Here is a 24,674-nt window from a genome sequence, read left to right as displayed (position 1 = left end):
TTTTGAAAGTAGGGATCAACAGTTTTCATCTTTGTAGATGGTTGAGCATCAAGTATAATGGCTGTCATACAAAAGGTAGTCAATAAATATTTGCTGCCTGAATGTTCTATTTCAGATCTTTATAATTCTTTTTTTTCCTAGTTTATCTCCTTGCCTTAAGTTTCCCTCTGATTTAAATCATCCTCGAAGCTGAAAGGTATTATTTTTAAAATGTAAATCACCTAGGACACTTTACTACTTAAATATCTGCGATTATTTCATGATGCCCTTGGATAAAGTGGAAACACTTTAGAATCGTAGTGAATGTTTTCCATGGTTTCATCCCAAAACTAAGTGGTTAAGAACTCAGACTTTGAAATCATATCTGGGTTAGAATTCTGGCTAGGTCACTTGGTAGTTATACGATGGCAAGACAAAAACTTAACCATCTAAAGTGAGGATAATACCTACCTCATAATGCTGTTGTGAAGATTAAGTGAGATGTGCATAAGACATTTACTATAGTGTTATAGTACTTAACACTATAGCACACTAACAAATAGTTATTAATATCCTTTCCAGCTTCATCTCTCAGTTTCTCTATACTCACACTCACCTTCCACAGCAGCAATACTGTACTTCATAACCTGTCCATTCTCTAAACTTCAGGCTTTTTCATCCTTTCATGGCTTTATTAACAATACATTGTTTACAATGTTCATTCTATGTTAGTCTGCATGGTAAACCTGGATATTTAAATTTTTGTTATGGAGAGATAATCCAAGATGATGGCATAAAAAGACCCTGAAGTCACCTCCTCCCATGCACACACCGAATTTACAACTACATATAGAATAATTCTGAAGAAGAACTGAAGGCTCATTAAACAGACTTCTATACAACAAAAGATAAAGAACCACACACAGAAGGGCAGGACAGATAAAGGCAAGGTAACAGTGAGAATGCCACTCCCAATGTGGTAACCCGTAGTAGGGAGAGATACCACTCACATGCAGATTTGCCACAATGAGGCAAAGAGAAAGAGCAGTGGTTTAAAGGGAAACTAGACTGTAAGTAAAGGAAATCCATCTAGTAACCCTAGAATGACTGTCAAATGGGCAGAAAACTGTTGAACTCCCACCAAAATCAAAAGAGCTGATGAGCACCATTTTTTACACTATCCTTCCATCTTGATGGTGCAGAAAAGAATAGAGTACAGGTACTCTCGCTGATCTGATGAGGGCATCCCAGTTCACCCTGGTGTCTAGGCCCAAAACAGCTCCAGCTGTCCCTAAAAGGTGGCACTGCACAGCATGCTCAAGGCCCCCATACCTGTGACACAGTTCTAGTTGTGCTATTACTACAGTCTTGGCATGGTATGCTTTGGGATTCCACAGCCTTTGTCTGATCCTGCCATCCCACCAAAGGGACCTTGGTAGTGTGCCTGGGAACCCCTAGCCTGTGCCTACATTGGCTCCAGCCATCCTATCAAGTCAGCCCCAGCATGGCATGCTATGGGACTGTATAACCTGCACCAGATACCCCCCCACCAACGTGGCACTGGCACAACACATCCTGGGTCTCCCCCACCAGCCTGTGCCTACTCCATCTGTCCAAACAAAGCAGCCTGCTGCACAAGATTTCCAGAAACCCTCCTGGCTTCTGGCCATTCAAGCTCTAGTGTCCTGTTAAGATGGCCACAGTGCAACAGTTCTAAAGACCCTCCTAACCCATGCTTGCCAAAGCTGCCAAGCACACCCAGTGTATAAAGGGGATTTTTCCACACAAGGTCACTCCTTCAAGACCAAGAGAAGCAGCTGTTCTACCTAATTTAGAGAAACAAATACAGAAAGTTAAAAAAAAAAAAATGAGGAAACAGGAGTATGTCCCAAACAAAAGAACAAGATCAAAAACTAGGAAATAAGCCCTAATGAAATGGAGATAAGTAATTTATCTGATAAAGAGTTCAAAGCAATAGTCATAAAGATGCTCGTCAATCTTGGAAAAGTAGAGAAACACAGTGAAAACTTCAACAGAGATTGAAAATATAAGAAAGAACAAATCAGTGCTGAAGAATGCAATAACTGAAATAAAAATACACTGAGGAGAATCAATAGCAAATTAGTTGATACAGAAGAATGAATCAACAAACTGAATGAAAAAAATAGTGGAAATACTCAATCAGAACAGCAAAAAGAGAAAATATCTTTTAGAAATGAGAACAAGGGACCCATGAGACAACATCAAGCATACTAATATTCACATCAGGAGAAGAGAAAGAGAAAGGGACAGAAAACTTATTTGAAGAAATAATGACTGAAAAGTTCCCTAACATAGGGAAAGAAACAGACATCCAAGTCCAGAAAGCAATGAGTCCTCAACAAAATGAACCCAAAGATATCTAAACCAAACATACTTTAATTAAAAATATTATAATTAAAATGGCAAAAGTTAAATACAGAATCTTAAAGGCAGTAAGAGAGGGCACCTGGGTGACTCAATTGGTTAAGCATTCAACTCTTGACTTCAGCTCAGGTCATGGTCTCAGAGTCATGAGATCAAGCCCCGTATTTCCCTCTCTTCCCCTCCCTCTGCTCCTACTGTCCCCAGCTCGCACACACTCCCTCTGTCTAAATAAATAAATAAATGAGTTAATGAATTAATGAAGGCAGCAAGATAAAAAATAAATAATCACAAACAAGGGAAACACTATAAGACTGTCAAGCTAATTTTTCAGCAGAAACTCTGGCGGTCTGAAGGGAGTAGCAGGATATATTGAAAGTGCCAAAAGGGAAAATTTACAACTGAGAATATTCTACCCCGTAAGGTTATCACTCAGAATTGGAGGACAGATGAAGAGTTTCCCATACAAGGAAACAAAAGAAGTTCATCAGCACTAAATTGGCCTTACAAGAAATGTTAAAAAGTCTTGAAAAAGGAAAGTTCCTATTTAGAAATAAGAAAATATATGAAAGAAAAAAATCCCACTGGTAAAGGCAAATATATACAATAAAGGAGTAAATCAGCCAAATGAAAAGTTAGTATGAACCTTTAAAGACAAAAAATAGTAAAATCAACTAAAAAGATAATAAGTGATTAAGGGGTATGCAAAATAAAAAGATGTAAAATACAATATCAAAAAATATAACACTGGTGGACAGAAGAGATGTAATGTTATTAGAATGCATTTGAACTTAAGCAATGATCAGTTTAAAATAGACTGCTATATATAAGGTCAATACATGCAAACTTCACAGTAATCAAGAACTAAAATCCTACAATATATATACAAAAAAATCAAGAGAACAGAATCCAAACATAATATTAAAGTAAAACATCAAAACACAAAGAGAAGAGACCAAAAGAAGAAAGGAACGGAGAAGAACTAAAAAAACAACCAGAAAACAACGACAGAATGGCAATAAGTACATACCTATCAATAATTACTTTAAATGTAAATGGACTAAACATTCCATTCAAAAGCTATAGGGTGACTGAATAGATAAGAAAAACAAGACTCATCCAAATGCTGCCAACAAGAGACTCACTTCAGGTCTACAGATATATATAGACTGAAAGCGAAAAATTGGAAAGAGATATTCCACACAAATGCAAATGAAAAAAAAGGTGGAGTAGTAATACCTATAAATGACAAAATGGATTTTAAAACAAAGACTGTAAGAACAATAAAAGAATGGCATTACATAGTGATAAAGGAATAAATCCAAGAGGAGGACATAACATTGATAAATATTTATGCACCCAACATAGGAACACCTAAATCTAGAAAGCAAATGTTAACAGACAAAAATGGAAAAATTAACAGTAAAGTAATAATAGCAGAAGACTTTGATATCCCACTTACATCAATGGATAGATTATCCAGACAGAAATTAATAAAGAAACACTGACCTTAAAGGACACATTAGACCAAATAGACTTAATAGATATACATATGGAATATTTAATCTGATAACTGTGGAATACACATACTTTTCAAGTGCATGTAGGCTATTCTCTATTACAGGTAACTTATAAGGCAACAAAATAAGTTTCAATAAATTCAAGATGATTGAATTATGTCAAACCTCTTTTCTGACCACAGCACAAAACTAGAAATCAATTACAAGAAAAAAATTAGAAAAAACACAAACACATAGAAACTAAGCAGCACACTACTAGACAACCAATGGGTCAACAAGGAAATCAAAGAGGAAATTAAAAAATACCTCAAGACAAATGAAAATAGAAACATGACTTTCCAAAAATCAATGGCACACAGCAAAAGCAGTTCTGAGAGGGAAGTCCACAGCGATACAGGCCTACCTCAAGAAACAGGAAAAATCCCAAATAAACGATCTATTTCTACACCTAATGGAACTAGAAAATAAACAGAAAAAGCCCAAAGTTAAGAGAAGAAATAATAAAGATCAGAGTGGAAAGAAATGAAATAGAGACTAAAAAAAGACAATTAAAAAAATCAATGAAACTGAAAGCTGGTTCTTTGAAAAGATGTAAAAATATTGACAAACGTCTAGTGACACTCATCAAGAAAAAGGAGAGCCCAAATAAAGTACGAATGAAAGAGAAAATGTAGGCAGCACACTTTTTGACATCAGTCTTAGCAATATGTTTTTGGCAAGGCAACAAAAGCTAAGATAAAAAATGGAATTATATCAAACTAAACTGGTTTTGCACAGTAAAGAAAACCATTAACAACAAAAAAAGAAACCTATTGAATAAGAGAAAATACTTGCAAATCACATATCTGATAAAGAGTTGATATCCAAAATACATAAAGAACTTACACAATTTTTAAAAGATTCTGTTTATTTATTTGAAAGAGAGAGAGAAAGAAAGAAAGTGAGAGCGCATGCCAGGGGAAGGACAGAGGGAGAGGGAGAAGGAAATTCTCACTGAGCAGGGAGTCCATCACAGGGCTCCATCCCAGGACCCTGGGACCCTGAGGTCATGACCTGAGCTGAAGGCAGATGTTTAACTGACTCAGCCATCCAGGTTGCTCTACACAATTTAATATCAAAAGCAAGTAAACAGGGGCACCTGGATGGCTCAGTCGGTTAAGCAACATCAGGTCATGATCAGGTCGTGATCCCAGAGTCCTGGGATTGAGTCCCTCATCCAGCTCCCTGCTCAGCAGGGAGTCTGCTTCTCTCTCTGACCCTCTCCCCTCTCATGCTCTCTCTGTCACTCTCTCTCAAATAAATAAATTAAATATTTTAATAAATAAATAGCAAATAAAAAACCTGGTTAAAAAATGGGCAGAGAACTTGAATAGATAAGTTCCCAAAGAAGACATACAGGTATCAACAAGCATATGATAAAATGTGCAACATCACTAATTACCAGGAAAATGCAAGTCAAAACCATAATGAGATATCAACTCACACCTCTCAGATTGGATATTATCAAAAAGACAAAAAGTAAGTGTCAGCAATGATTAGAGAAAAGGGATTCTCGTACATTGTTGATAAGTATGTAAATTGGTACAGTCACTACGGAAAATAGTATAGAAGTTCCTAAAAAAATTAAAATAGAACAATCATGTGAGCCAAAAATTCCACTTCTGGGTATTTATCTAAACAAAATGAAAATGCCAATTCAGAGATATATACATCCCTATGTTCATTGCAGCATTATCTGAATAGCCAAATATGGAAGTAACCTAAGTGTCCATTGATAGATGAGTGGATAAAAAAGATGAGCTAGAGATATACAACAAAATATCACTCTACCACAAAAAAAAAAAGGATGAAATCTTGCCATTTGTGACAAAACAGATGGACCTAGAGGGTATTATACTAAATGAAATAAGTCAGACAAAGACAAATGTCATATAATTTCATTTAACGTAGAATCTGGAAAACAAAAATGAACAAATAAAATAAAACAGAAACAGATTCATAGATGCAGGAAACAGTTGATTACCACAGAGGACAGGGGTCAGGGCAGGGAGACAAAATAGATGAAGGACTTAAGAGTTAGTTACAAACTTCTAGTTAGAAAATAGTAAGTTATGGAGAGATCATGTACAGAATAGAGAATAAAGTCAGTATTTCAGTAACTCTATATGGTGACAGATAGTAACTACACTTATTGTGGCAATCATTTCATAATAAATTAAGTTGTCAAATCATTATGATGTACACAGGAAATTAACAGGGTATGTCATAATTAAACTTCTTTAAATAAAATTTTAAAAGAAAGAAATTTTGCTAATTCCTGGTAATATATACACAACAACAGTAAAGGAAGTTAAAAATGCTTAGGGTTCTTCAGGTATTTTGTGCTATGTATAAATTCCAGGACACTGGAGACTTTCTTGTATTTTAATCAGAGGATTTTTTATGGACCTAAAGGGTTTCAGTAGCCAGAAAACTCTCATCCATATATCATAGGTTATGGCGTTTTAGTTTTTTTCACCTCTTCCAAGAACTTCTTTTTCAGTGATTTATGTTTTTTTGAAAATATAATCCCCCTCATCTATGTCCATACCAAACAAAGAAAATCATTTTCAATGACCTGAACTCAAGACATTGGAGAAGATACTCTAACTAAACAAAGGGTGCTGAAAGAACAACTAAACATGCAAGCAACTTCCTGATTATCTTGAAATAAGCTCTACAATTTATTAAATGCACCTGAGACAGCTCAAAAATATCCAGACATCTTCTGATATTCCTAAAGTCTTTTTTCTTCAACGATTAATTGAAACACGAGATTAGAAAACTCTAAATATAATACTTTTTTCCTTCCTTCCTTTCTTCCTTTCTTTCTTTCTTTTTCTTTCTTTCTTTCTCAATTTTCTTTTACCTTTGATCCTTCAGGGCCATTTTGTCCAGGAATACCAATATCTCCGGGAAAACCCTAGGGAAGATAAAAACATAGAGAATTTACTCAATAGCCATTACTATAAGTCTATTAAACATATGAAAATTTCCTTTGCCATTCTCTCATTCCCAGTTAAAGTACTTTATACCACTCAATTAAGGTGAATTATTAATTAAAGTATTAAAGGTGAATTATTAGGCAGTTGTTTAACTGTGGAATACAAAACTAACAAAATGTACTAAAACAGAATTTACTCCAACAGTTATTCACAATTTTTGGACCCAAAGAAAATTCTTCAATCCAGTCTAAGAGTACCAAAGTCTTATTCCAAAATCAACCACAACATGGAAAAAAGGCAAAAAGTTTCATAATAGGTCCTTCCAATGACCTATGGGACATATGGCCACCCAAGGATTAGGGGAATATAATTTGTTAGATTTACTGTTTGCTAACCGAATGTTAACTTGTACATTTTTTGTTAGGCAGAAATGCAAATAACTTCTATCTGGTGAAAAAAATTACCATAAAGGTTATGGGTTAATATACAGGATATTAGTCAGTTTTGTATCTAATTTAGTTATCTTATTTTAACATCCCCATATTTAATAGTCAATACTTAGCTCTTCAAATGCTGCTCAAACTCATCTTAACATCCTACTGATTTCATCATTAATTAATGAATTCAAAAAATTTTTTCACCCATATTTATTTTATATTTGCCTGAAAATCACAATTGTATCTTTTTGGAAATTATATTTTGGCAGTCTAAAATAATTGTCTCAAGAAATAGAATGGAGCTGTAGTGTTAAATAAAACTTGTGCTGGGGAAAGGTCTAGAATGTTGCTATAAAATGGTTAGATCAATCAATGTTCTTGCTGAAATAATAAATTAGAATGTGATTATCATAATCAGTTTCAATAATGAGAATAAGCTAATAAGTGCAGTTTTATTTCTATTGATTTTATCACAGATAAACCTATTTTAGTATTTTCTGCTGACTTGGGCAAAGGAACAGAAGGTAAGACAAGTACAAGAATCAGAATCTTTTTTTAGTATTTTATTTATTTGAGAGAGAGAGAGAGAGAAGGAGCAGGGGCAGAGGGAGAAACAGACTCCCCACTGAGCAGGAGCCCACAGCGGGGCTCCATCCCAGAACCCTGAGATCATGACCTGAGCCAAAGTTAGATACTTAACTGACTGAGCCACCCAGGTGCTCCAAGAATCAGCATGTTAAAAAGTAAAAGTTGCAAGTAAATATGAATGTGAGCTAGAAAAGGTAGCTCAGTGAAGAATATGATGGCAGTAAAAATGCCCACAAGTTACATGGAACTGCAAGGTTGATTCTGGAATACTCATACTGGAAAGAAAAACAAGTCAAAAGAAAGTGATATTAACTCATCCAGTCCAGATTAGGAGAGAAGGGCCTTGACTCTGATTTAAAATTTGTATTCTATGGAGAAAAATATTATTTAGGGACATTTCTGGCAAGAGAGAAGACAGTGATAACAGAAAAACTGGTCACAGGATCAGATTTAAGTTTGGCAACAGAATATTTTTATCACAGACTTGTTGATTGCTTTTCTAATTAAAGAAAAAAAATCAGGTTCACCTATGCCTTCTCTGCCTAAATAATCTTCCCTCATCTTTCTTCAACTAAAGACTTATGTTTTAAATAGAAAATTGAATAATATTTTTTCCAAGTTTTCATTTAAATACCAGCTAGTTCACATACAGTGCAATATTAGTTTTAGGTATAGAATTTAGTGATTCATCACTTACATACAAGATCCAGTGCTCATCATAAGTGTCCTCCTTAATACTTATCACCTATTTAACCCATCCTCTTGCCCACCTCTCCTCCAGTAAACATCAGTTTGTTTTCTACAGTCAAATTATGGAAGAAGCCCAAATATTCATTGACTAAGGAGTGGATAAAGAAGATGTGGTATATATATATATTCCATTATATATATATATATACATACATATGTGTATATATATATATATAATGGAATATTGCTCAGCCATAAAGGAAATTTGCCATTTGCAATGACATGGATGGAACTAGAAAGTAATATGCTAAGTGAAATAAGATGGCCATAGAAAGAAATACCATATGATTTCACTCATATGTAGAATTTAAGAAAGAAAAATGAACATAAGGGGGGAAAAAGATAAACCAAGAAAACTGAGTGATATTTTGCTTCTTTGATCCCCAAACCATGGGTTAGGCCTCTTCTAGGAACTCACACCATCCTAGAGTCCTAAAAGGTCACTTAATATTGTGTTATGACTTATATTATTTTCCTCATCAAACTGTAAACTCCTTGAAAGCAGTTTTAGGTCTTATGAACTATAATATTGCCAGCAACTAATACAATGCCTGGCACATAGTAAGTGCTGAAAAAGTTATTTTGTTGTTGTCATTGTTGAGTGACTGACTTGTTTCTTTCAGGAAAAAAAAAAGACAACAAGTCTTTTTTTGACTTTTGGTCCCTGGGTACTGGTTTACAACCACTAGTTGAGAGCATCCTCATGGATAAATTAGTAGTTCCTGTCCATCCTCTAGCTGAGCCTGAAACACCTTGTCATTCTAGAAAGCAAAAAGACTACAAAAGATTTCAACTCTAGAGTTATGTTAAAAGAACCAAGGGGGCTTGAAGAGGATCCCACCGAGCGGATATGTAACAATATGAATTTCAATAAGGATAAGAATTGCAATGGATTGAAACATATCAAATATGTTTAAATTCACAAGTTTGTAATGATTCAACAATTAAAGAACTGCCCATGTACAGAGAATGAGAGGAAATCAACTCCTTGTTTTGAAAACTGGTAAAGAAAGGTGAAGAATCAAGCATTTATTCTATTTTCCCCATATATACTGTGCTGCTACTAACAAAAAAGTAGATGAGGGAATGTATGCAACCAACAAAAAAATGATAGAGCAAAAGTATCCCCATTTTGCAATCACCTAAATCTAATACATCTGGGAGTTATCAACTGTTATTAACATCATAAAAAAAGAAATAACTAGACATTACGTGCTTCCTGATGAAAGAATACAGTATCACCTATAGTCTTAACCAAAACCAACCAAACAAACAAAACTCAATATGGTCAGGTCTCGTCTGTGACTACCCAGGTCACATGATTGTGGATCTTTAACAGCTAAATTGTGAGGAAGAAAGGGTGAATGGAAAGAGGGCTTGTAGACTGAAAGACATAGTAACAAAATAAGTCTACACTATAGTTTTAAAAGATGCACACTTGAATGACAAACCATAGAAGAAAAAAGCACTGCCAACTTTTGGGAGGAGAGAAAGGCTATGGTTCCTTCTTAAACATTAAAATAATAGTAAAGGAATATTAAAAAAAAAAAACCTGACATGCTAAAGACCAGGAGAATAGGAGATGACAGATGTCAATAATTTGGAAACTTTTTATTTCTTTTTGTTGTCTGATTGCTATGGCTGGGATTTCTACACTATATCAAATAAAAATGGTGAGAATGGACATCCCTGAGTTGTTCCTGACCATAGAGGAAAAGCACTTACCTGTCATAATGACTAAAATTAACAACACAAGAAACAACAGGTGTTGGCAATAATGTGGAGAAAAAGGAAACTTCTTGCACTGTGTGGAGACTGAGCAGAAGGCAGAGGCTCAACTCACTGAGCCATCCAGGTGCCCTAAGGAATTCTTTTTAACTCTCAAATTTAACATTCAAAATTTAAATCAAATGGCAGGACATGGCTGTCCTTGCCAAATAGCAACATTTCAAAGAACTTACAGGCTGAAAGACAAAAAATACATCAAAGTATAATTTCCGTTAAAAAATTATGTTCATAGTAGCAATGGCCACAGTCGCCAAACTGTGGAAAGAACCAAGATGCCCTTCAACGGACAAATGGATAAGGAAGATGTGGTCCATATATACTATGGAGTATTATGCCTCCATCAGAAAGGATGAATATCCAACTTTTTTATCAATCAACATGGATGGGACTGGAAGAGATTATGCTGAGTGAAATAAGTCAAGCAGAGAGAGTCAATTATCATATGGTTTCACTTACTTATGGAGCATAACGAATAACACAGAGGACACTGGGAGATGAAAAGGAGAAGTGAGTTGGGGGAAATTGGAGGAGGAGACAAACCATGAGAGACTGTGGACTCTGAGAAACAAACTGAGGGTTTTGTGGGGGGCCGGTGAGCCTGGTGGTGGGTATTGTGGAGGGCAAGTATTGCATGGAGCCCTGGGTATGGTGCATAAACAATGAATTCCGGAACACTGAAAAGAAATAAAATGAAAAAGAAAGAAAAAAAATTATGTTTGCATGAAACTATACAAGAAAAAAATTACAAATAAAAATCTGATAAAGGGATGCCTGGGTGGCTCAGTTGGTTAAGCAGCTGCCTTCAGCTCAGGTCATGATCCCAGGGTCTTGGGATCGAGTCCCACATTGGGCTCCTTGCTCAGCGGGGAGCTTGCTTCTCCCTCTGCCTCTGCCTGCCTCTCTGTCTGCCTGTGCTCACTCTCTCTGACAAGTGAATAAATAAAAATCTTAAAAAAAAAAATCTGATAAAGATGTTTTCATTCATTTTAACTTGAAATAATTTGGAAAATTTTGAAAAGTCAAAATGGTTTCTCCCACAATGTGTTTCATTATCTCAGTTAAGTCATCACATCACGATAGAAAATAAACATCTCAGTGAGAAGAAGAAAGAGCAGCCTTACTTCTGGTGCCTTTATTTTCAGCTGAGATAAAAGTGACATATAACATATTAATTTCAGCTATAAAACACATTCATTCAAATATGTATTTATTGTGAAATGCTTACCACAATGTCTAGTTAACATTTTATCACTACAAATGGTTACAATTCTTTTTATACTATGATGAGAACTTCTAAGATCTACCCCCTTAATAACCTTTGGCAGTAGTTAGAAGTTTGGAAACTACAGTGTCCTAATAAAGTCCATGATGCTCTATGACATACATCGAGCACTTTAGTATTTCTTTGTTTTCTACTAAAATATATAATCCTTCCAGTAAAAAAAAAAATGGTTAAAAATGGTAAATGGATAAACAATCTATGAATAAATAAATCCAATGGATAAGCTAATTATGGTATATCAGAAAATGAAACCTGACTGTGGCAACCTGGATGAATATTGAATGTGTTCTATATTCTTGGCTCCTTTGTCATAGATTAATTGACTGCATATGGATGGATTTACTTCTGGGCTTTCTATTCTGTTCCATTGACCTATGTGTCTCTCTCTCTTTTTTTTTTTTTTTTAAAGATTTTATTTACTTATTTCAGAGAGAGAGAAAGAAAGAGAGAGAGAGAATGAGAGGGGAGAAGGTCAGAGGGAGAAGCAGACTCCCCACGAAGCCGGGAGCCCAATGTGGGACTCGATCCCGGGACACCAGGATCATGACCTGAGCCGAAGGCAGTCACTTAATCAACTGAGCCACCCAGGTGTCCCTATATGTCTGTTTTAATGCAAATACCATACTGTTTTGATTACTATAGCTTTGTAATATACTTTGAAATCAGGAGTGTGATGCCTCCAGCTTTGTTCTTCTTTCTTGAGATTGCTTTGGCATTTTGAGTTCACCTGTGGTTCCATGTTTTAGGACTATTTGTTCTAGTTCTGTGAAAAATGTTATTGGAATTTTGATAGAGTTTGCACCGAATCTGTAGATAGACACATTTGGGTAGTACCGACATTTTAACAATATTAATTCTTCTAATCCATGAACATGGAATATCTTTCATTTTATGTGTGTCTTCTTCAATTTCTTTCATCAGTGTCTTAAAGCTTTCAGTATAGATGTCATTCACCTCCTCAGTCAACTTATTCCTAGAGATTTTACTCTTTTTGATGCAATTATTAAGGGGGATTGTTTTCTTAATTTTCTCTTTCAGATAGCTCATTACCAGTGTATAGAAACACACTTTTTGTAGGTTGATTTTACATGCCTTTTTAATAGAAATAGTCTAATCAATTTCTATCAAGAAGCAGAAAACTGAAGTGGCTTTAAAAATAGTAAATGAAAATGTGTCTTCTATTTTCAGACTTCTCACATGCATTTACAGGACTGATAAGAGTGACTCAGCATTCTCTCCAGTAATGCCAATGTTTTATTACTCCCTAATCACTAAAGGCCGGAGACAAATTCAAATTTTTAAGGCAAAACCTGGGAACCAAAGTACTAGCAGACTCCATTAGTTTCCTGGGAAATCACAAGAATAAAATATGGTCATTCTTATTTTGGCAGTATTTAGAGGTTTGGAAGCTAGCATGTCCTATTAGAGTAAGTACATGATACTCTATGGCATACATCAAGCACTTTAGTATTTCTTTGATAAGTGTTACAAAGTCTCTTTTCTACTGAAAAAATAGTCCTTCCAGTTAAAAAATGGTTAAAAATGGTAAATGGGTTTTTGGCAGCTTCCAAGATAGAGGAGTAGGATGCCTTAATTTCACCTGGTCCCAGGAATTCAGCTAGATAGCTATCAAACCATTCTGAACACTTGTGAACTCAACTGGAGATTGAAGAAAATAACTGCAACTCTATGAACAGAAAAGCTACCACTTTCTGCAAGGTAGGAGGTGCAAAGAAGTGAATCTGAGGTGATATATGGGAAGATAGACCACGGGGAGAAGGGAGCCTCTGTCAGCCGGCTACTGGAAAGTGATAAAGCATCAGAGCCCAAAATCAGAACTTCTAGAAGTCTGCTCTGGTGAGGGACATTGGTCTGGTGGCTAAGTTGGGGGCAGAACCCTCGCTAAGACAGTGTGGTCTCAGGACCCCGGGGTCACAGAAGACTGGGCATGCCTGAGTACAGCAAAGCTCCCAGGGAAGCCAGCAGCAGAGTGAGCCACGGAGTGAGCTCTCAGCTCAGGACTGTGATAAACAGTGATCGACGGCACAGTCAGGGGGCCACTGTTCTTCAAGCAGGGACCCAAGAAGCAACAAATCCAGGGAGATGCCCCTTCCTCCCTGGGGAAGTGCAGCATGGGAACCTGCTGTAGGAATCTGCTGGGTCTGGAGTATCCAATGGGGCCATTTGCCTGAGATACAAAGGCTCGGTCCCAGGCTGGGTGAGCACACAGTGCAGATAGAGACTCAGGAGACAGGAGTGATTCACTGCTTTTCTCTGGGTGCTCTCTAAGGAGTGGGATCCCAAGCTCTGGGCTCCAGGGCTGCAGATGGGGAGGCCACCATTTTCATTCTATCCTCTAAAGCGTCACAGAAAGCCTTTAGGGAACAATAGCCACATAGAGCAAACGGGGGTTGATTACTTAGTCTGGCCCCTGGCAAGGGTGGTCCAATTCCTCATAGGGCAAAGACTTTTGGGAATTAACCCAGCAGGTCCCTTCCCCAGAAGATCAGAAAGAACATCCAGCCAAGACCAAGTTTACCGATCAATGAGAACTACAAATATTCTAGGGGAATACAGCACACAGAATTCATGGCTTTTTTCCATGATTCTTTAGTCTTCTAACTTTAATATTTTAATTGTATCTTTTTCTTTTAAAAATTTTTCTTCCTTCCTTTTCAATCAACTTATTTTATCAACTCCTTTTTTAAAAATCTTTTTTAATTTTCATTTTTATAGTCACATTCTATCCCTTCATTATATTTAACCTTATTTTTGTATATACATAAGTTTTTCTTTCTTTAAAATTTTGGGATGCAGTTTCCTCTAACAGACCAAAATACTTCCAAAATCTAGCATATGGCTCTGTTCTATTCACCTGCCTAATCATATTATCTCTCACTCTCTCTTTTTTTTTTTTTTTTGGTCTTTTTAAAGTTTTTTTTTTTTTAATTTTCATCTTTACAGTTATATTCTACCCTCTCAATGCATTTAATTTTATTTTTATATGTATAAGTTTTTCTTTCTTTACAATTCTGAGATGTAGTTTCCTCTAACAAACTGACCACTCTCAGGAGATAGTGTATTGCTTTGTTCTGTTCAAAACTGGAGGCATCACGATTCCTCATTTCAAGCTGTATCACAAAGCTGTACGGTACTGAGCCCCAAAACAAACACATATATCAATGAAACAGAACAGAGAACCCAGAAATAAAATGCTGTTATAGACAGTAGTATCATTTAGGCCATTTAACTCTCTTGAAAATTTTCTATTTTTCATTGACTTTTATATTGATTTTGCTTTAAGTATATAAGAACACAATACAGTTGGCTTAAATTTATCTTAAGTAGTTTATAAGTCTGAACAAAGTAGAAATGAATTTATCTCTTATAAAAACAGTCCTATTAAAACAGGATAAAACTAATAAATCATTCAAGCTGGGGCAACACATAAGTTATGGACTCTTAAAGGGCAAAGTTATTCAAAGCCTAGTTTGGTGCTTGGATATAGTACATTCAATAAGGATTTGACAGCTTCAATTGATGAGCAAGTTAAAAATAAACTATTTACACAATTATATTTTCAGTTGTATAGTTTCAAAGTTATTCTTTGTCAAAAACAAACAAACAAACAAACAAAACACTGCCCCAAAAAACCCAAGTAGCATAGCTTCTATAGATAGGATTATAACATATGCAAACGAGAAAGAATGCAGTCAGAGGGAGAGAGGTTCTATAAGGGGAGAATTCCATTTAAGACATGGATCCAAAAAACAATTGCAAGATTTTATTCTTTAGCATTTATGGAAGTACATGCCATGTCAGTAATATGGTGAGTCCAAGTTAGAAAGCAATAAAAAAAAAAAAAAAGATGAAAATGACCTTTTCAGAGTGAGAATAATCCATGTAAAAGTTAATGCCAAAAAAAAAAATTTTTTTTTTGACAAGGCAGAAGTAATAAATTCACTTTCCCAGGAAACTATAGAAACGAAACTTAAGCACAGGGCAGCATACAACTGCAAATTAAGGAACTGTTCTGTCTTCTGGGAAAACCACAAACAGAAAATATGAGTCTCTGGAAAAATAAAGACAAAATAAGGAATTCATCTAGGTATCTGGCTTTCTTTCACTCTCTTTTGCTGTTTTAGAACTAAAAACCATCAAAAGCAAATTTTCTTTCATTATGATATTGAAAATCTTTGCAATCTTTGCAAATGATTACTGCTATTCATGGATTTTCCCTTTTGCAATTCTGTATTTTTGAGTAATACATTTAGCACAGCTGAATTCCATTAATATGTAGCATCCTAAAAACTCAACAGAGAAAATCCAGAGACAATAAAGACAATGAAAATTCCTTATAACACAACATACACTCTCTAAATGACTTGTTTAGTAGGGCTTTGTTTAAATAATATTATCAGTACACTTGAAGTCATGCTACAAAATCAGTTGCAAAGCCCATTTTTATTTTACTGAAATCCACGCAAAGCTATACTAAAGTTTTAATTTTAAGATAAACTATGTTGACCATTATTTGACCCTTAGATTTAGATAACCTATAGTGACAAAAAGCAGATCAGTGTTAGACTAGGGAAGGGAGGAACATGAGAGAGAGAAAGGAAGAATTACAATGGTGAACAAAGAAATTTTGGGATTTTTAAAGATTTTATTTATTTGTGAGTAAGAGAGGGCTCATGAGCAGGGGGAGAGGGAAAGGGGAGTGAGAGGGAGCGACTCTCAAGCAGACACTGTGCTGAGCATGGAGCCAACACAGGGCTCAATCTCAGGACCCTGAGATCATGACCTGAGCCAAAACCAAGAGTTTGACGCTTAACCAACTGAATCACCCAGGTGCCCCAGAAATTCTGGGATTTGATGGATGTGTTCACTATCTTGATTTTGGTGATGATTTCATGAATTATAGCTATGTTAAAAATGATCAAATTGCACAATTTGAACATAGATAGTTTGTTATATGTTAGTTACACCACAATAAAAGTATAAAACAAAAGGTAATTGGTACTGGGTGTACCCAGTCCTCATACCATACAATTTATTTTCTGAAGACTATCTTAGATTCTCCCTTTTTCAGTGTGTGTAAGTTTGTGGCAAGGAATAGGAAGTTAGATGATTTAAAAGTTGATTTGTATTTTTATGAGGGACTGGCATATATCAATTGCCTACTTTTGTTTTACATGCACAGCTATGGGCATGGGCCACTCTACCTTGTTTCCTATTCTCTCTTTTCTCCAAATGGAATGAATATTGTGGCTATTTTGTTTTCTTTCTAAAATCGTACTGATTATCTGAGATCAGACCTATATATAGGCCTCACTGAAAAGAATGCACTTTACTCCAAGAATCTGGACTTGGAGCTAAAAGCAGCAAGTGATCAATAGATTGGGTTATCTTCCTTTGGAGAAGGGAGAGTCTATTTTCAGCTGTGCAGGTGGCTGTACTATGTTACTAGAGGCATTTAAAAAACTATATAAGTGTGGTTTGGGGGGGTGCCTTGGTGGCTCAGTTGGTTAAGCATCCAACTCTTGGTTTTGGCTCAGGTCAAGATCTCAGGGCCGTGAGACTAAGCCCTGCATTGGGCTCCATGCTGGCATAAAGCCTGCTTGTCATTCTCTCTCTCCCTCTGTCTCCCCCTCTATTCTTTAATTTGAAAAAGAAAAAAACTGTATAAGTGGGAGAATGGTATATGTAGATACTAGGCACCAAAAATGTAAAATGTAGAGGGCATCTTCTTTTTGTCTGCTCACCATCTCTGAAAAACTACTCTTCAATTTCCAGTCTATGGGCTTCTGGTCCCAATCCCAATTTCCAGGGGTGAGTAAATGACCCAAATCTTGCCAATTACAGTATTCTAACCTCATGATTACTGTGACTGATTTAAAGATAATCATGTAATCCAAGCCAGATTGGCTGAAATCCACATTAGAATTTTTGCTAGAGCTATAAGGAAAGAAGAATGCTTTCTTTCTGCTAAGATTGCTAACTCTGAGGGCAATATAAGCATAGAATTGCCAAGGGCCACCTTTCCCACAGTGTGTTGTGAGTGAAGCCAACAGATATAAGTAAGGCTAAGAGATGGACAGTGTCTTGATTATAGTCATCAAACTTCTATATTCAGTCAAAACTCTAGGCACATGCACTGCTGGACTTCCTGATTATATTAGGCCATGCTGAGTTTTGCTTAAAACCACTTGAGGTAGCTTTTGTTATTTTTAATGGAAACAGACTTGACTAAAACACTGAATTATATGCAGTTTTTTAAGTCCACCTAGCTTCCTCATGTATCTGTGCTGGAGTACCCTTGCCCTCTGTTTCCATTTGACAAGCCACTACTATTTCTTTAAGTCTTTGCTCAAGCAACCAAACTTCTTGGAAGCCTTCTTTAATTCCTTGCTCCAGGTTCCCCATTCATATAAATTGTTACCAACTCAAATATAATCTGTGAGGCCTTTCACGGTTCCCCTTAGCCAGAATCAGTAGCTTTTTCCTTTATATTCATACAAAACTCTGTTAATATGGCTATTTAGTACTAATGACTCCATATTGTAATTAAGGTTTTTTCTTTTTTTCCAATAAAATATGACCTCATAGAGGAAAATGAAGGTATCTTACCCATCTTTATACTGCTAACATTTAACTTAACATGCGGCTGGTATACAATTCTCCATAGTCACTTGCATTTCTGCACGTTATGGGTTACCAACTATCCATTGTTCCAGTCTATCTTTTCAGGGATTTTCACCATAGCAAAGATGGCCATAGTGTCTCCCTTTGCAGCAAAAGGCAGGAGTGCTTACTGTCCATGTAATAATTTCTTTCTGGAACAAAGTTTTTTTTTTTTTTATAACTGGCCATTATAAAAAGTTCAGTTTCTCTAAGTTCAAAGTTCCTTTTAGGTAATACAACTACTGCATATGCAAATGCCATCTAGCTCTCTCACATCACCCTATGAGAAGTAAGCCTCCATGAATCAGAGCAAAAGTGCTGATAGTCTGGAAACTGTTATTGTTAAGAATAATAAACTGTCCTTTGTCTCTGTCTAAGGAGTCTTGCATCTTCTTCTTTTTTTTTTTTTAAAGATTCTATTTATTTATTTGACAGAGATCACAAGGAGGCAGAGAGAGAGAGGGGAAAGCAGGCTCCTCGCTGAGCAGAGAGACTGATGCAGGGCTCGATCCCAGGACCCTACGATCTCAGCCGTGAGACCTGAGACTTAACCCACTGAGCCACCCAGGCACCCCTTGCATTTTCTAACAGAAATCTGTGAAACTATCAGGCTAACTTGCAGGTTTGGGATCCTTCACAGTCTGACAATTCTGATGAGAATGGGATACTGGTGGAGACATAGCTTTTTGGAAGAGGAAGTATGAAGGCCTTACCACATGATTAATGATATTTGAGGAAAGGCCATGCGAATAGGCAGTAAACATGTTAACCAAACTGTATGGTCAACCAGGCAATAACTGGTCTTCTTCTTTATTGTCTGCTAAAAGGAGGAATTGGAGAAGATGGCTATAGACCAAGTACCAGGAACAGAAAGTATCTTCAAAGACAGTTGTCTTAGTTGTTAACTTTCCTCTGGGTGGGAAGATTTCTTCATTAATCTAGTGAGCAACCTCAGATCTACCTTAATGTAAAAACAGTACTCAGTACTATTAGTAATAGCAACTAATAGTACTAAGGTTCCTCCTGGGTAGCCAGAAGATTCTGTACTCTTTTAAACAACAGTTATGAAAACTCCCACCTACACTATGAAATGACAGAAATTTGTGACCACTATGGGCAGAAACCAGGCAAATCAATAAAACTTTGGCTGGTTCATCTGGGAGATTGGGGGGGTAGGTTCCGTATTTTTCACAATAAAGAACTATAATATTAGGCTTCACTATCTAGCTACTGAACACTCTGTCTTGGTATCACTTGGAGTCAAGGGCCTTGTGCAATTTGGCACCAACCTAGTTTTATAACCTTATCTACCACTCTATACCAACACAAGGAATCTGTATCAGGCAGTCAGTTTCATTCACTGTTCTATAAATCCACTATGCATATTACCTAGATGTCAAGGCTCAGGACCCTGAGATCATGACCTGAGCCAAAACCAAGAGTTTGACGCTTAACCAACTGAATCACCCAGGTGCCCCAGAAATTCTGGGATTTGATGGATGTGTTTATTATCTTGATTTTGGTGATGGTTTCATGAATTATACCTATGTTAAAAATGATCAAATTGCTCCATTTAAACATTTGTAGTTTGTTATATGTCAATTAGACATATGATTTGCTCTGCCTGGAATGCATTCCCCTTTTCCTGCCATTTATTCATCAACGATGTAATTCAAGATCCATCTTTTCCACGAACCCTTCCCTAATCCTTCCACCTCAATCCTTTCTTGCTTCATCTCTCTCTACTAACACTGAACTATAATAACTACTTATTTCTTACATGATGCCTTTGCTATTATCTAGCAGTATATGTTTAGATCCTCTTCTTCCAAAATAGACTATAAACTATCCCAAATTAGAGACAATATATTGTTTTTGTATATATCCTATAGTGTTTACTAGGCATAGCTCTTACACTAGGAACTCAAGAAATGATTTGTTATTGACAGATTTGATCATATTTTCTTTCAGCACCAGTTTTTGAGTAACAACTAAAAACATCAAATTACTCAACCAATCCCAAGTGATACTTCTTTGTTAAGAAGTAACTGGTTTGTTATGCTCCACCAATAAGTGAAACCATATGATACTTGACTTTCTCTGTTTGACTTATTTCACTCAGCATAATCTCTTCCAGTCCTGTCCATGTTGCTACAAAAGTTGGGTATTCGTCCTTTCTGATGGAGGCATAATACTCCATAGTGTATATGGACCACATCTTCCTTATCCATTCATCCGTTGAAGGGCATCTTGGTTCTTTCCACAGTTTGGCGACCGTGGCCATTGCTGCTATAAACATTGGGGTACAGATGGCCCTTCTTTTCACTACATCTGTATCTTTGGGGTAAATACCCAGCAGTGCAATTGCAGGGTCATAGGGAAGATCTATTTTTAATTTCCTGAGGAATCTCCACACTGTTCTCCAAAGTGGCTGCACCAGTTTGCATTCCCACCAACAGTGTAAGAGGGTTCCCCTTTCTCCACATCCTCTCCAACACACGTTGTTTCCTGTCTTGCTAATTTTGGCCATTCTAACTGGTGTAAGGTGGTATCTCAATGTGGTTTTGATTTGAATCTCCTTCACTTATTGGTGGAGCATAACAAATAATATAGAGGACAAGGGTAGATGGAGAGGAGAAGGGAGTTGAGGGAAATTGGAAGGGGAGGTGAACCATGAGAGACTATGGACTCTGAAAAACAACCTGAGGGTTTTGAAGGGGCGGGGTGGCAGGGTGGGGGAACCAGGTGGTGGGTATTAGGGAGGGCACAGATTGCATGGAGCACTGGGTGTGGTGAAAAAACTATGAATACTGTTACGCTGAAAATAAATAAAAAATGGGAAAAAAAAAAAAAAAGAAGTAACTGGTTTAAGTAAAGGGGATCCATCTGGACTAAAATCTACTCAACTGGCTGCAGGTGGCCTTATTCAAGTTAAGTCCACTGAGGTGCTAAAATGGACATTTAAAAGTATACCTTCGCTTGATATGGGCAGACTCTCCAAATGAACTTTGGTATTTGTCTCTAGTGAAGACCACCCTAGTGGAAAAAGAAGACTCACAGCTTGGCCACTTCTGGGATCTCTCTGATTAGTAGTCTCAGCTCATTTTGTAGTAAACAACTGGCCTCACTCACCGAGAATGTCATCCAATATTCAACTATTTGGCAATCTCACTAGTCCACTGAGGTTAACAGCTGAATCAACAAACATTCTAACTATCCTGCTACCAAATCTAAAGGTGGTTTGCTGCCAGAACTGGGAGGAAACATGGGTTTAGTGCTCAAAACTGATACTACTATGTTTAAAGAAATAGGGAAGATTCCTGTACAGCATTTTCCATATGTTTTTGTTAAAAGCAGACAAAGAACTAGCATGGAAAAAAAAAATTAATCTTATGTTTTAAGGTACATGATGTCTTATCTCGGGAGATCTCTAATATTTACAATCCTGGAAAGAGCTAAGTGCACGGATATGTTTACTTCTCTGGTACAGCCATTTAACTTGCCTACAATAAGTAAAACATTATGAAGTAAGGAGAAAAAAAACTTTGAAGTGGTTTGAAGTGACATTTGGTCAGATGATCTTTAATGATGAACAATCTCTTCAAAGCAATGGCAAAAAAACTTAGCATTTACAACAAAAACTTCAGAGTGCTTCGCTTTCATGGACTTTGAAGATCTGAGATTCTGAACTAGAAGGTACTAGAAAGAAATATTGGCCAGTCCCGTCTTATTGGTAGTATAGATGACAACACAGATGGTATGATTAATTTGAGGAGCACCAAGTTTAAATCACCCACGAATCTTTCCCTGCTCACTAAATGACACCCTAAAATCTACAATTCAAGACTCATTGCATTAGTTCCAGGTTTCTGTTTAGTGTTAAAATGTAAATATCCTTGAAAGGGCATTCTATTGAAGTTAGCTGTTCTACTAACCACTTACTGCCCCGAGTAAAATGTATTTATCAGATCTTTAGAAACAAGCTTTGATGAGAAGGGTAAATTATGGAAAGGAAAAGAGACACTGGTTGTTTGAGATAGACAAGAACTTATGCTGCAAAGGAAAAGAAGAGAGGAAGATCAGTGCCCATAGCAATTGAGTTATTTGGTTATTTTACAATTTTTTCTGAGACTAAACTGATTCTAGACTTTCAAAGAATTTTTATTTTAGATATTAAAGATTTAATTTTAGATATTAAAAAATCTAAAATATCTATGTGTGATGGTCTCTATCAGAACGTTGTTTAATTCACCAGACTATCACCTACAGAAGTCAGTTGGATTGTGGAGACTGACTGTAGACTACCATAGCCCCAGTTGCAGCTGCTGTGTTAGACACAACAGATTACTAAGTCCTTCTATATTTGGTATGTAATCACTGATTTGGCAAGCACACTCTTTTCCTTTATAATTAAAAGAATATTTAAAAATAGTCTGCATTCATGTGGGGCTCTTCAAATTTGGAAGTATCAGCAGTTCATCTTCATAGAAACAGATACATATTTGTAAGAGTTTACCTTTTCTTCCTTTAAAGCTCCAACTAGCACCACTATCTAGAAAATTATAGAATGCTTGATCCACAGGCATGGAACCCCACAGATGATAGCATTTGAATAAAATACCCTCTCTAGATCAAAGCTATAAGAGTGGGCTCCTGATAAGATTCACTGGCCTTCACCCATGCTGCACCATTTAGAGGTAGCCAGCCTTACAATATAGTCGAACTGCCTTCCAAAATTATAATTGAAGTGCCAACTTAAAGGAAACAATATGAAGGAAGTACCACCCTTTGGGATATAGTGTATTTTTTTTTTTTAAAGACCTGTATATGGCACTTTTGTCTCTAATAGGAAGGATGCGTGATTCTGGAAACCAAAGAATAGAAGTGGATGTGGTCCTATTTACCATCACTCCCAATGATGGACTATATTTTGTACTTTCTTTCCCAACAACCTTGGACTCTTCAGGGTTAGATATCATGTTACCCAAAGGGTCTGTCTCTTGACAGGAGACCCAGCAAACATCCCAATAAACTAAACTAAACTGAGGGCTGTCAACAGGGCACTTAGGACTTTTTATGATAAGCTCTGAGCAAACAAAAAGGGAAGTCACCATATTGGCAGGGTTAATTGACCCTGAAAAACAAAAACAGGCAAGACTTCTTTACACAAAAAGGGCAGGAAGGGATACACATGGATTTCAGGTGATACACTGAACATCTCTTAGAACTCCTATCAAGAGTTCATATTCTCAGTAATGAAGGTCAAGGTCATACCACTAGGTAAGCTACCAAGACCCACCGAGGTGACAGCTGAAGGTGAAAGGAATTTAAAATAGGTAGTGAAGGAGAGAATGATGAGTAACAATTGTGATCCCAAGAGCAATTAGATCAGTAGCAGCCATAGTACATGCCATTTATATAGATCAATTAGATCAGAAGTAAGTGAAGATATAGGAAAACCTAAACAACATAATAAAGAAGAGCCAGTCACTACATACTGTATATTAAACTCCACATTTAATAATAAAAATATACCTCCTTGTCAAGTATATTGAAATGTATAATGAAATGTCAAGTGTATATTGAATCACAAAAAATGATCACAAAAAAGAGAAAAGATTGATAAGGTCCAAAAAATAGAATCTTCTGATAACAATGTAATAAAAGTAAGAATTATTACAAAAACATAACAACAGGCTCTCCCACCTGGAAATTCTAAAATTTCTTTTTAAATAACTCTTGTGTGATAAGAGAAATAACTGAAATTATAAAGTATCTAAAAGACAATGGTAATAAAAATACTGCATAACAGAATCTTTGAAATACATTTAAAGTAGTAGGCAGAGGGAAAATAATAGTTCTTAATAGTTTTTGGAATGAAAATAAAACAACAAAAATAAATAAAATTAATTAAAATTAAATTCCTAACTTAAAAAAAAGAATATTCAAGAAATAATAAATACAAAAGGAGAAACTAATTTGTAGAGAAAAGAAAAACAGAAAAATAATAAATAAAAATTTCAAAAATTTGAGAAAAAAGTAACTGGACAAATGGAATCACCTAACCAAAACAAACAAATCAAGAAAAAAAGGATAAGTACATACACAAATAATAAAAAAAAATTCATGGCACCTGGGAAACAATCATTAAAACAAAAATTTAAAAACCACAAGACTATTTTGTGGATTTATATGGAAGTAAATTTGAAAACCTAGATGAAACAGATAATTTCCTAAAGACAATTTAACCAATCTAACC

At 36.0% G+C, this 24,674-nt stretch overlaps 1 protein-coding gene across 1 annotated transcript in view; it reads right to left on the bottom strand.

The window, feature by feature from the left end:
* COL24A1 (collagen type XXIV alpha 1 chain) overlaps positions 1-24,674 on the bottom strand; it is a gene marked incomplete at both ends in the record, with an annotated part of 371,273 nt that overhangs the window by 217,747 nt on the left and 128,852 nt on the right. Inside the window, one exon of the mRNA XM_080801684.1 lies at positions 6,811-6,864. Coding sequence (XP_080657810.1) covers positions 6,811-6,864 — 54 coding nt within the window. The remainder of the gene's footprint in view (positions 1-6,810; positions 6,865-24,674) is intronic.

Source organism: Martes martes (genome assembly GCF_963455335.1).
Source record: "Martes martes genome assembly, chromosome: 4".
NCBI classification, from domain to species: Eukaryota; Metazoa; Chordata; class Mammalia; order Carnivora; family Mustelidae; genus Martes; species Martes martes.
This window is presented reverse-complemented; position numbering and strand designations above follow the sequence as displayed.